The sequence below is a fragment of the Vanessa tameamea genome, chromosome 21 (assembly GCF_037043105.1).
Source record: "Vanessa tameamea isolate UH-Manoa-2023 chromosome 21, ilVanTame1 primary haplotype, whole genome shotgun sequence".
NCBI classification, from domain to species: Eukaryota; Metazoa; Arthropoda; class Insecta; order Lepidoptera; family Nymphalidae; genus Vanessa; species Vanessa tameamea.
This window is the reverse complement of record NC_087329.1, coordinates 5,749,511-5,763,780: the sequence shown is the minus strand read 5'-3', so window position 1 is coordinate 5,763,780 and position 14,270 is coordinate 5,749,511. Positions and strand designations below refer to the sequence as shown.

General features: G+C 29.3%; 2 protein-coding genes across 2 annotated transcripts; one reads left to right on the top strand and one right to left on the bottom strand.

The window, feature by feature from the left end:
- LOC113395565 (SH2B adapter protein 1) lies at positions 1-4,732 on the top strand. The gene is made up of 5 exons (XM_026633178.2): positions 1-846; positions 951-1,182; positions 1,301-1,497; positions 1,848-2,036; positions 4,399-4,732. The coding sequence occupies exons 1-5, from the start codon at positions 163-165 to the stop codon at positions 4,555-4,557; spliced, it is 1,461 nt and encodes a 486-aa protein (XP_026488963.1). The 5' UTR covers positions 1-162; the 3' UTR covers positions 4,558-4,732.
- Positions 4,733-9,025: 4,293 nt separating this feature from the next.
- LOC113395597 (cell cycle checkpoint protein RAD1) lies at positions 9,026-14,062 on the bottom strand. Its single transcript, XM_026633221.2, has 6 exons — positions 13,619-14,062; positions 13,261-13,398; positions 12,794-12,897; positions 10,094-10,325; positions 9,648-9,779; positions 9,026-9,281 (listed from the first exon to the last, which is right to left on the bottom strand). Exons 1-6 carry the CDS (start codon positions 13,709-13,711, stop codon positions 9,168-9,170), a joined length of 813 nt encoding a protein of 270 aa, XP_026489006.2. The 5' UTR covers positions 13,712-14,062; the 3' UTR covers positions 9,026-9,167.
- Positions 14,063-14,270: the final 208 nt, after the last annotated feature.

Sequence of the window (14,270 nt, the reverse complement as noted above, 5' to 3'; positions counted from 1 at the left end):
TTGTTTTCGCAAGATACTAGTGAGCATCATGAAATTTATTTTGATTGCGAAATTGTCATATAATTAGTGATAAACGTTAATTCAGTGTTTTACAAAAAGTGTTATGTTTTAAAAATAATAATATTTGCCATCCAAGTGGAGCTCTTAAAGAAATTGCTTGCCATGGCCGGCCCGTCCGACGGCGACCCCGACGGATGGGTCGAGTTCTGCGAGCGTCAAGCTAAAACCGCCGCTCAGGACTTCGCCAAGGCTTGCTTACAATATATTCAAACCGGCGCTGGTGAAGTTGCAGCACGGCCGATTTCTCAAAAGGAATTTCTTAAGAAATTTGTAGAATGTTTTTCAGAACAGTTCGATTTTGAATTTTGTAAGCTAAAAACGCAATACAAATTACCAAACGGCACTCATACTGGCCACGATGAAAGCGATTATTCTGAGGATACGGATTCTCCTAAGACTCAGCACAAACCGTTTTTTCGCAGATTGTCTTTTAAGGGTTTGCGTCGTGGTAAGGGTTTGTTTCATAAGCAGCATTCCGACGAGGTAGAATTGTCGTCAAATTTAAATAAACATAAGACTAAATTAGCTAAGATAGTTGTGGAATGTCGAAAAGAGGGCCTCGTTAATTATTTAACTCCGGAGAGCCTTGAACAACCAGGAGGGCCACAAAAATGGGAGAAGTGTAGACTAGCTCTTGTAAAAACTGTTGGTGGCTACATGTTAGAGTTCTATTCACCACCAAAAGCACAAAAACCTAGAAGTGGAGTGTTCTGTTTCCTCATATCAGAAGCACGAGAAACCACTGCATTGGAAATGCCAGATCATGAAAATACATTTGTTCTAAAAGTGAGTATTCACTAAATTGTCGCTTATTTAAAAGAATTGCTTTTATTTAGTTATAAAATTGCTATTTAAAATATATACTAAGTGATCCCTTTATAATATTTCAGGCCGACAATAATATGGAATATGTAATAGAAGCTGCAGATGTAGATGACATGAAGTCATGGCTAGCTACTATAAAATATTGTATGAGATCAGCTCCTACAACTCAACCACCCCCTGAAGCTTTAGCTGGTTTACCTGAACCAGCACCACCTGATCTGCCTCCAAGAAGAGATTTGCCATCCAGTACAAGTAACATAGACCTAGCAACGGATACACCAGAAGAGGCTGAGTTAGGTGAGAATTCTTGAACTAATTCACAAATAGTAATGGCTAGGCTCTAACTATAAAATAAGTTTAACTTGATGGATTTAGTTATTAATACAATACATTTATGTGAAAAAAATATTTTTAGGTTCAATAGCAGAGGAAGTTTGTGAGCCATCATCACCACGTTTATCTCTAGCAGAATGGCCATGGTTCCATGGTACGTTAGCAAGAGCCGCAGCAGCAGCATGTGTTCTGGCTGGTGGTGCAGCTGCACATGGTTGTTACTTGGTGCGGCAGAGTGAAACAAGACGAGGCGAATATGTACTCACTTTCAATTTTCAGGTAATATTGTGTTTTCATAGCTCATAGAATCATCATGCTACAGAGTGGAATTAAATTTAAAGCTACAACTGATAATATATACATGACATAATCAATGATAATATAATTTAAACAAGGGATAGGAGGTTAAAGCATCAAAGTACACATGCTTAATTTTTTTTTAAATTCTGAATCAGGCACATATTTCATACAATTTATAGAATATTTCTTATCAGATGTAAATTACACTAAACTTTTATAAAAACTTTATTAAAAGCTTAAAATTCCTAATCTAGTCCAGTTAACTTTACTAAAATATTTATTTAAAACAAAGAGATTAATTACTAATCATTTGAACATATTCTATATAGGGTCGGGCAAAACATCTCCGAATGACCCTCAGTGATGCAGGTCAGTGTCGAGTCCAGCACTTGTGGTTCCCTAACGTGCATGACATGCTGGAACACTTCCGAGCAAATCCAATCCCTTTGGAATCCGGCGGAGCTGCTGATGTTACACTCACCGAATATGTGGTCTGCCAGGACGGCAACCGGCAACAAGTGAGCCACTCACAAACGGTTTCATAGTTCTCATGAATAAGCAGTTTTATAAATTAAATGATTAGTATATTCTCTTTAAAAAAGGAGATTTATATATTATATCGAAAACAGCTATTTTTCTTTAAATATTGTTTTAAAAAAGAAAAAATATCAACAATTCGCTTATATTTAAGCTAATCCATGAAAGCTATATCTTGAGATGCAAAGAATATCATTAAATATATATAAAACTGCTAATTCATTTCAGTAGTATTTATTTGACAAATCAAAATTAAGTATGAACAAAAATAAGTTTATTTTTGGGACTGAATTTTAATTTGCAACAATTTCATCTTTATTTCATAAATGAGTTGAGACAAAAACAGGATTTATTAATAAATCTATATAGTTATTTTCTATTATTTTATTGATAAAAAACGTTTGTACCGAGTTTGGCGATATGAATATCCATAGAGGCTTTTATCCCACCGAAAGTCTTGGTATACAATATATTTATTATTTTATAAAATTATATGAAATGTGTAACACGCATAAATTTGATAAAATATATGCTTTTTAGCAAAATTTTTGTCTCACTCGCTTCATTTATTCAATGTCTGAATGACATTTTTGTGTACATATTATTATCTTGTTGCTATTAATGTTGTACTTGCCTAGTTGTTGTTTTTTTTCTTAGCTTGTACATAGTTTCTTTTGCTCAGCATTCTTTGTGTTAATAATGGCAATGCCTATTTTAAGTATGTTTTGATTTTTACTAAAATGTGCTATTTCTGTTTTAAACTGTGGGTTATAAATAAAATTAACATAAAAACAGTTTTATATGTATAGGTGCATCTGTTAAGAATAAAATTGTCTTTTAATGAACCTTGTAAATATAGGTTAGGTTAGAATTTTAATGTAATAATAATTTCACTAATATATTATATTTCATTTTTATGGAATTCATGTTTCTGAAGTTTAATCAGAACAATTGCCAATTTATTATATTATATTGATTAAAATCTCATTTTTGTACGGTTTGAATTACTTTTAATTAACCAAATTCAACTTATGAATTTTAGAATTATTTTTATTCTTCTTTTTTAACTATCACGTATACAATTGATCTACTTTATATACTATGACAACAATATAATTGTCATGAAACATTATGTTAATATTAGTGCTCAACTAAAGTCAACAAGAAAAAAGTTAAACTGGTGCTGATGTTATACTGCCATAATATTTAATTTAAAAAATACAGCACTGACTTTAAAACATTTTATTACATAAAATATTTTTTTTAAACAATAAGTAATTTAAAAATTATAATATAAGATGTGTTATGATAGGTGTTCTTGTTTTAAAAGGCAATATTAGAAAGGTTTTTTATGTTATCGAGTTTGACTATTGATTCCTGGATATGCATTTTATTTATTGACAGCTGTAAAAAATAATTCTATTTATTAAGTAGCTAACATTATTAATGAAGACACTAGGATTATAAATTCTTTCTACTAATTATAATATTCCCCTGTGTATTGGATTACAAAAAATATTATATAGATATACATATATATCACAATTAATGAAATTATCCAATTTTGATATTAAAGTGTTTCAAACTTTCTGAAAAACGTCGCTGATTGGTGAAATTTTGTCCATTTTAATTTGATTGACCAATATACAGTTAGTATAAAAAAACAGTTTTTTTCTGTCCAGTAACAGACCTTAAACCGGTATAACAATAATAACGATAGGTATCCATTATTGCAAATACAAATTCACTTATTCACATCACAATCCTGTTTGTTTGTAAAATAGTTTTTTTTTATTGGTCATCAGTAGACAAGAAAATTACCAGTTAAAACTAGCTTTATTATACAGAGTAAGGTTTTATATATTTTGGGCTTCTAAGAGTATGTCACTGTCCTATTATAATTCATAATAATAAATTTATAATATTAATTGTTGTTAATATTTTGTACAAAACGAACTTATGTTCTTTCAAGCTTTAATCGTATTTCTTGGTTGTAAATTTTATTATTAAATCTTATTTTGCTGAATGGCTTTGTTTTTTATTTTGCTAGATTTCATTTTAGTTGCCTGTGTTTGCTGTTACATTTGTACATATTTCTACTGGTAAGTTCATTTCGACTCTTGCTTTTCTCATACTGTTATTTTGTATATGTGTAATATATCGAAATATTTTTTATCTTTATTAAAAAGTATAAAATTGACTAAATATGTAGAAATAGGACACGAGTTTTTAATATATTTTTCGTATATATTTTCTTAATATCTTCAGAAGCTGTCTTTATTAAATTTATTGGTTGTACATGATTCTATTACGTACAAACTCTTTGAGGCCGAATGTTTTCAGCTGGGTGTTTCGCATGGAAGCGATGTGCGCATGCGTCGTGCGGAACTCGAAGCGCTTTTGGTTGCGAGCGGTGCTCACCACGATATACGTGCGGTAGACAACCAATATGTACTCTGCAATCTACGTCCGTCGACATTAGATCGCAATGGGGCTGCATGAAGTAAGTGTAATTATTTAAGTATTTACAATTTCGAACGTTTTAAATGTTTCTGTTCATTAAGTATTTATTGTCTTAATTTATTATACAATTCAAATAACGTGTAAAATGGCAACATTAGTGCAATATTCCTCCATTATATTTTTACCTGCATGATGCCAATAGTAATGAAATTTACTGTTTATTAAACAACTGCTATTTTATGTGCAATATAATATACTAGTTTAATGTGTATAAACAACTTAGCTAAAAAAATAAAATTCCAGTTATGTAAACCTTTGTATATCGATCGAAGTTTAAACAAATCGATTTCAAATAGGATTATATTCCTTAATACTGTCATGACTGGTTAAAACAAAAAAATAAAAATATTTTATTTGCATAATAATGCAAATGAATAATTTTTTAGAATCGTTGAAATTTAGAAGGAATTTTGTTGCTTGAAATTTAAGTATGTATATGATATTAAGCAAAAGGGCTTAGCCTGCTTTTATTTATTACCTAATTTTAAGTCATTACCTAAGTATGCACCTTTCGATATCATTATACGAATTGTTAAATGAAACCCTCGCGTAAAATCATAATACAATTGCCAGTGAATATATGATTTTTTAGGTTCTTGGTGTTTTAATTCTATTTTTAATGATACACATCTTTTAACTTATCGATATTTTTTTAATAAATGTCGTCAATAACGTAACATTCTGTATATCAATGTTGTACTCAAATCTATGTTATGGGATTTTATTTTTGTATGTATTGTCAAACATGTTTATTTTAGCAATATTGCTTTAATAAGGAATTGTTATTCAACTGAATAATAAATATATAATACTATATTTTGTAGTAAAATTATCTATATGATATTGTAAACTATTTCAAAAGAAAAATTATTGATATAATTAAATACTGCAACGTTTCAACTCTCATTTTTTTTTTAATAATATTGATATTTGAAGCTGGGAAAATAGGACACCGCAGCTACGTCGCTATAGTCGTATATTATAACGATTCCATATGCGCGGCTCGTATGTAAACATCGGTGCTATTACGGTTATAGCATAGCTACTGTTGCTATCAAAGATTTGTTGCGGATTGATATCAAATCAAATCAAAAAAATATAAATCAGTATTATAGACCTATGCAGTAGCATTATAGTCCGTAATACTGATTTATCGACTCCAACATTTATTAATCCGCAACAAATATTTGATTGCAACAGTTGCTATGCTATAACCGTATTAGCATCATTGAATCACTTGCTCATGTTGCCAGGTGACTTATGTGAATATCCCTCAATTTTTTTCTAGTATTAAAAAAGCTCCGAAATTTCCCCCAAGTTTATTTTTAACCCCTAAATTTCCCTCCATAGTGCAAAAAAACCTAAATTTGGGAATACCCCCACCTGGCATCACAGCTTGCTCAACTATAAATATAATGCACTTGTCATCATTTTATACATTCGCGGGTTATTATAGAACGTTTTATTGAATACGTTAGTTGAATTTTGATATTATCATATCGAGCGGTGCAAGTAAATTTTTCAATATTTATATTAAACATTTAACTTCCAAGAATGTAGACATTTTGTCATGCGAAATTACACAGATTATATCAATATGTAACGAAAAAAATAATTATCAAATATTTTCATCAATCAATCTTTCAGTTAAAAACATAAGACTAGGTATTCGTATTTTCATCATAAGCTAATAATCCATTCAATAAGTTTACATAAATTCGACTTAAAGGTATTCAACGTAACTGCCAATAGAGTTTAAGTATTTTATTAAAAAAAATCTGAGATTACAGATGTATTACTGTAATGTTAGAAAATATAGATAAATAAAATCAACAAGAGTTCAATTACTTTTGTCTCATTTTAGTAAAAAAAAAAACCATCATAGCTTAAAATACAGATAAAAAATGTTAACGTTGTTATCTCCACAGACTAATAATTCAATTTGTAATTTATGTCTATGTAATCCACATGGAATTCCTCTGAATGGTTTTTAATGAAAATCAAACTTTCCTGAGTCCATGATGATTGTAGATTAATTAAAAAATCTGTATTTCTATATCGACATTTTTAACATCAAACGTTGAAAACTATTAATTTATTACTAAAGACAGGCAGTGTTACGTTGGAGTATAAGGCGTAATAAATGTTTAATAAATCTAGTCATGTCATATACCTAGTATAGGATATAGTATATCCATATAAGGGATGTTACTAGGCGTACTCAACTGTTGCTTAAAATGTAGAGATGAAGGAAAAGGCACAAAGTTTTATTAAATTCTTGAAATAGTTTTATTAATTTATCTTTCCACTGAGTACGCTTAGAAGTTTAAGTTATATTTATTTAAATATAATTTTCTATTTATTATTTTTATTAATTAACTGTATTAACATATTTAATTAAAACATATAATACCATCGATGTTGTAAAAACTTAGCTTGGGTGTTAAATAGTCGATATCAGCGGCTTATTGCAAGAATTCATTATTTGAAAAAAACTGACTGCGTTAATAACAGATTATTTCTTTCGATATGTTTTGTATACTGCGAACACCATTTTTTTGTACGGTATAATGGTGTACAGTTATTTTGAAAAATAATAATATGCTTTTATACTATTCTGGTAAATTATGTAAATAAATAATAATAATTAATAGATGTTTTATTCAATGAGTTCTTGCAGTCAGTCGAAGATATTAAAATATAAACAATGATCTTGAACTGATTTCAAAGACTAATACTAGTAAAATGTAAGATAAGTGTATAGAGAAATTAACGGAGAACTTTAAAAGTACGACGAAATATCGCCCATAACTATAAATTACTATAAAATGTTGTTGGAATTGAATGATAATTAGGTTAAATTTATTGTCACGCTACTGATGTAAAGGAATTATGTCGCAGGGTTTTGTCCGTACAAAAAGATACTTAGTGCTTAGAACCAAGGATATTAAGAGATTCTAATTTTATCGGGACATTATGCATATATGTTTTATCAAACATGGATAAGCAGGTGACTCTTATGCCAAGTGTAAATTCAAACTATTTTTACAGCAGTGAACAGAGAGTCCTGAAAATTTATACTTCACGCTACTATAGTCTTTTCTAATCACAGGAGTAAAGACAAATAAATAACTTATCAAAGTTTCGGCCAACTTGCTATCGGAACTTTGAAAGTAACATTATAACGGTGTAAATAGTTGCGTGGATAGTGACGTATTTAAATAAATATGTATTTATCAAGAACTGTCTACTGGAATGCATAATAAAGCGGATCTATTAGCAAATCGAATGGAATGAATAAGTTCTAAGTTTTTTTTATCTCTACGTTATTTGTGATTGGATTAGGCTATACGAAATAATTTTGAGAAATAAGAATGACAGTGCGTGGCTGAATTTAAACGTGGTTTAAGATGAAATATAAGCATGTTCGTATATTGCGGGCACTAGTTCAAAATAATAATATTGTATTCTATGTTTGATTAATGGATAAGTAGAATTAAGTCATAAAAATGTTACATGCCAAATAGTGTTACGCGATTACAATCATTGTTGTCTTGTAATAACGTTCAAATTGATGTATACAATTTCGTAGAAGTGTATTATTAGTAATATGTAAATAACTTTTATATTTTAAGTACTCAAAAAAAATATTTTCTAAAAAAAATAATACTCTTTAATTTAATTGAAAAATTACAAATCATTTAAAGTTAAATTTATTTCAGGAGCAACATAAATGCATAGCAAGCAATTTTTAATTCAATTATTATTCGTCTAAGATTTTTTTATATATGTTCCTTTAAGAATATAATTCAAATCTTGTGAGTCGCAAACAGCATTAGGAAAAGGCACATTTATTGCCAGAATGAACAATCGTCATTCAAAAAGGAGACAGAACATTGTTTAATTAACTACCCCTTAACATTTGTAGGTAAAGCCGTGTATTGACATAGTTCATAAATGTATAATCTATACTTATTTTTCAAATCGTTATGTAATTTTGATAATTTTAACTGGTAACATTACCAACTACATATTTTTTATTTGTGTTTTAATGCTTTTAAATAATATTGGCAATTAAGAGAATAAGAATTTCATCGATTTTCACTTGTATTAAAAATCAAAATAATTGTTTGTTTTAAAAACATGACTTGGTGAATGCTTATTGCAAGATTAACTGTAATATAATGTTGACCATATTTGATATTCTTTTCAATAAATAAACTTATACATTTTACTACAAAGCCAATTTTATGACTTTCGTTTACGATACTATATACTAACATTGTCTTTGGTCAATGATTGCATTTATAACCGTGGCTCAATTTTTTGTTATCTGTTTAGATAGTACACTGGGTAATGTAACATTCCGTATGTAAGGTGCATGTAATTTTTTGGTAAAAGAATAAAACAATATATTTTGCACAATATGTCTTTTATTTGTATTACAAAACCTTTTTTTGTAACAAGGGGATTAAGGTCGGGTGTACACTACAACACCGATTTTATTCTGACGGGTAAATTATATCTAATTATTTCTTCCAATTTCCTGTACAAATCATAAGTGGCCGAAATTTCAAAAGCTTATTATTTTAATCATCTAATAACGGTAAAATGTAAAATTCTGAAAACATCTGTCTTTGATCTTCTTTTTCCAATTTTAGTTGCAGCAGTAAAATACCATTTGAACTGCATCTTAATACTACCTGCAAGATTATATAAATTATTACACAATTTGATTTAAATTGAAGACTAATTTCAAGATAAATAAATATTTTCCCATTTTTCAACTAATATTACAACAGATAAAATAATAATTAAGTTGATATTTACATTTTAAAAAGGGGCCTTCTAGTGACAAATAATGTAATATATATAAGTAAATGTAAATGTAATATGCCATCATCAACATTGATCAAGTGATCAATGTTGATAATGGCATATTAGATTATTCAAGTGTTGTGTCATATTATTGATCTTTATTAATAATCATTCTGTTACATGTAATGTCCTGAAAAATCTATACTCTTTCTTTTCTTAACTCTACTTTTTATGTTATACTTCAAACATACCTTAGAAGATATTGCTAATGCCTTCATAATCAGTCTTATGTGAGGTAGTTGGTATTTTAGAGTAACAGGCTGATCACAGCTAAAGCTTTCAACCATGTCTGCGGATTTCGGAACATCTATACAAGATCTATCCTATAAAAAAAAGGATTTCTTATAAAAGTATTCAATATAAAAAAGGTTAAAGCTTAAAAAATATATCAAGATAGCTTTATACAGTCATATAGATACAGTCTACTTACATGTCGTGCTTGCCGACTGTACATCAAATCTCATTAATCCCTGTCCAAATGAAGTGCTATTAACATAGTAATTTGTCACAACTTTTATTTCTACAGTTTTATTTATAAAAGAGATTTTTAGTAGCAAATCTCAATTTTTTTATCAGGCTTAAGTTTCCCCTTCTACCTTGATATATTTGAGAAGTTTTTAAGACTAAATAAACATACCTGCATCCCATAGGTAATAATACTGACATTGGGATGATCTGGTGATAAATTGAGCTCAATGATATCACAAGATCTTTCTAGATCTGCCAGCAAGCCTAAAAAAGCAGTTGCTTTCAAAACTAACTTAGCAACTTCTGATGCATCCTCATCCTTCAATTCAAGAACAGAATTTGCTGTTTGTGTTGATATTTCGCAGTCTGTCATCACATTGTGTACGGACTGTGGCTGCAAGCTACACATATACTAAAAACAATATTAATGATCCTTATAAGCTTTAATTTCATTTAAGAGCATAGTTTGTCAGCGTGGGAATTTATTTTAGAACACACACATAGGTACTTTCCAATAATACACTTGCATTGTGCAGTGTATCGTACGCACCCCCTAGACAATTAGTTGCTTGTTTTCGTTGCAACGAATAAATTAAATTTTCATTGCGCGTTCATAACGTAGGATTTATAAAAATACATTTATTTATGAGTAATGTATTAGCTATAAGGATGTCACTCGCAAACACAATTATAAATTATTTGTTAGCATAGTGTGCGGTCAGAGTGCATTAAGATGCCTCATATACATTATGATTTTTATTGATTCTACTGCTCTCCTCTAACTAAATAATTATTTTCTGGATATTTTAAGGTTGGTAGGTATAACGAATTAGGGCGTTAAGACACATTAAATAATCACTTACTTAAATTTTATAAATAAAAATAATGGAGGTAAATAATATTCAGTTTTTTTTTAATTAACTAAAAACTAAAGACATAAATTTTCTTGGTTAAACAAGTCAATTAAAATTAATTTATATTACACAAAAATCAGGGGGGTGGCCCGCTGACGGTATCTGGTCATGAAAGGTACTAACTAAGTATAGCATCAGTACAAAATGGAATGTATATCAACCGTTTTTGCTTAGCACTATGCCCTATTTTAATTAAGCACTTAAATAATTAGGAATTAAGCAGACGAACTAAACGACATGTGTTTGGGTATGAGTTGGTGTTTGTTTTAAATTTCGTATTAAGAGAAAAAAATAAGCAGGATAGTGCAAAAATTACATTACATTCAGGTTCATTCGGGTATTCACTATGTTCATCCTTACAATTTTGTACTTTTAATTCGACATTAGGGGAAAATAGTTACCCTTCGTACACTTTTCAGATTTTATTTTTTTACGATGTGATTAATTGTCGTATTTACCTAGTTTATGTGCTTAAGTGTAACAAATATATTATAGTTTGTTACAAAAAAGTCCGAAATTCTTATGACAAAAGGTTAAAGGGTTATAGGCTTTTTCTACAGAAAATAATTGTACGAATGTACCCCACGTATTGGTATGGTAGGGGTACCCCTGCAGTTCGTACAGTAAATGCGGTAAATTCGTACGCCATGGGGTAGATTCATACAGGGTTATATATTAAAATATTTCTTTAAAAAGCCAATTAAAATCGTTCAATTTTTATTAATTATTAGAAAAATATTTATTTATCAAAGAACTAACTTAATAATATGTGACTTGACTAATAGTCGATAAATCTTGAAAAGTAAAAATTAACAATTGCATCCCACGACACTCGCGCCCCACCCTTATGCTAACTTGTCTATGTGTGCGTAGACGATTCGCGAAATTATAAGACTCGGCTCGAAATAAAAACTGACGTGCTCCCACCTTGAGGTCTGGGGAGGGACTGAAAATTTATTGACAGCGATGTCGAATAATAAGTCAAAACCGTCAAATGATTTTCTCCATACTAAAAAGTATGGACGACGAATGCCAAAAAGTAAGCAATATTTAAATAAAAATTACTATAATATTATGTGATATAATAGAAATTTAACACGGTGAACTTATTATTTACACTTTTGTGTCCCCATTTAACCAAAAATACATGTATAAACTAGCAGCTAAATAGCTTAAAAAACGTTAATAGAAAAGGTCGATTTCAGTGTTTGGAGTGATGTTGACGATGAATTTACTGAGTTAATAATACAAATTTTATAAATATCATGCGGTGAAACTTGAGATCTATCTATTAAGATACTGAATGTTTTTTTTCATCCATAAACAATGCTCCAGTTTTAAGATATTTCGAAAATAGTAAGCGCTATTTAGGCGTTCCGCAAGGACTGTCCTCTTAAGCATAATTTATATCACAACACCTTGCATCTTTAAAAACTTTATTCTTTAACCTTAATCAAAGCCAGCTGTTGTTTGGACTTTATTTAGCATTCCCATATATGTAATCTTTATAGATTATGGGTATTTTAATCCAAGTAAAAACTGAGTTCAAATGCAATACTATCAGTTAAAATACAGTACATTATTATTGAAAATTTTGTAATTGTTTACTGTATGCATTGAACAGAGACTGTCTCTCAATAAAAGTTTATTAGTTCTGTTGTAAATCCATCCTATTTGTTATATTTTAAAAATATGGTTTAGAATACATGGTTAACTAATAAAACCAATATAGACCATTGTCATTCCTTTGGATTAATCTACACTGTACTCTCATGCAATAGTGAGAAAAACTATCTAGATTAATATTGCTTATGTTTGAAATTGGCCCAAGGTTTTGGAACAACAATTGGCAAATATTTTTTGTATCATCAGAGTCTTTTGAATAATTTAATAATTAATTATTTTTACCAACTTTAATAATAAGTGAAAATTTTAATAGTTCAAATAATAATTACACAAGTAGCAGAGGTGATCCTTCACTTCTGTAGTACATCTTCAAACTTGACTCTTCACTAGCACCAAATATGTTTAAACATTCTGTGAGCACTGCTATACTTATCTGAAAGTAATCATTTAATTTCTTATTGAACAAATTCACATCAAACACACATATCTATGTATATACAATAATAGGTCTCTATTGATATTAAAAATTGTTCATATTTGTCTGAAAACCATAATTTTTATTTTTTAAGTTAAACTATATCCAAGGTGTCACAGTTTACATTTTTTCTTATTTACTAAAAATCAGCTAATCTTCGCTGGAGTAAGAACTCCTCATCAAAAACACTATTATAAGTGCTTAAATTTGTCAGCACAGTGAAAATATATATATTAGAATGCTAAGACAAAATTAAAGTTCTCAACTGACTAGGACAACAAAATGAACCCATCTATTTCATGAGCTTTAATCACTACTTACCTTAAACATGACATCAACATCAGTTCGAACATGATACTCAGTGAAATTATCTGCAGGAATGTAAGCAGAGGCTTGCACACATTTTCCTTCTTCAACTGTTAATTTTAATCCCTCAGACATAGCACTAAATACAGCACACTAAAACAATAATTACTAGACATTTAATAATCTATGAAATAAAATGTATTCATTTCAATAAGCCATTTCTTGATTATGGAAGTAAAAGGAATATCAGGAACAGGGATAATGTCTGCTACACTATTGAGAATTCTTGAGATTGGCAACCGGATCATGTCAACGGGATATAGTCATTATTATAAGCTGTTTAATTTGAAAGAAGGTATTTTAAATTACATACCTCTTGAAATTGTATGGCTTTTAATAAACTATACAAAGATTTTCCGGTGTCCATAGAAGCTGTGAAATAATATTCTGATGTTCCATCATCCATTTTGATCAAATTCAAAAATGGATTTAACAAGCATTAAATATTGTTCTTGAGTAACTTCTCGATCAATGGTCTTGCCCAACATACAAGCTATTCTTCCAACTAACACATGTTTACATGTTATTTGCGTTTTCTTGTCTATAACTTGATGTTTGAAAGCTCGACAGGAACAGAAATTGATGTTAGGAAAAATTCGATAGCACTGGTCGTTTTCACCTTTAATTTCTATTAAAGTTCGTACTCTATTTGTAGTGGAGTATGTTTCGAGGGTAGAATACTTTTCCAATATATCCAAAGCACGTTGAAATACAGGTCCAAAAATTGAATAAAGATTTAGCAAGTCTTCATCTGAAACTTTTTAATTTTTCCTGTATACATTTTATTTGAACATCAGATATAAAAAATATATATATTAAGATATTCTAAACAAACTATTTACATTCAAACACGTTTGATTCTTTAATTCTTTTCTCAATATGATTTAAAATACATTCTGCTATTATTGGAATTCTTGAAGAATTGTTCATATTACTTGTTACAAGTCACACTTGCACTATATTAT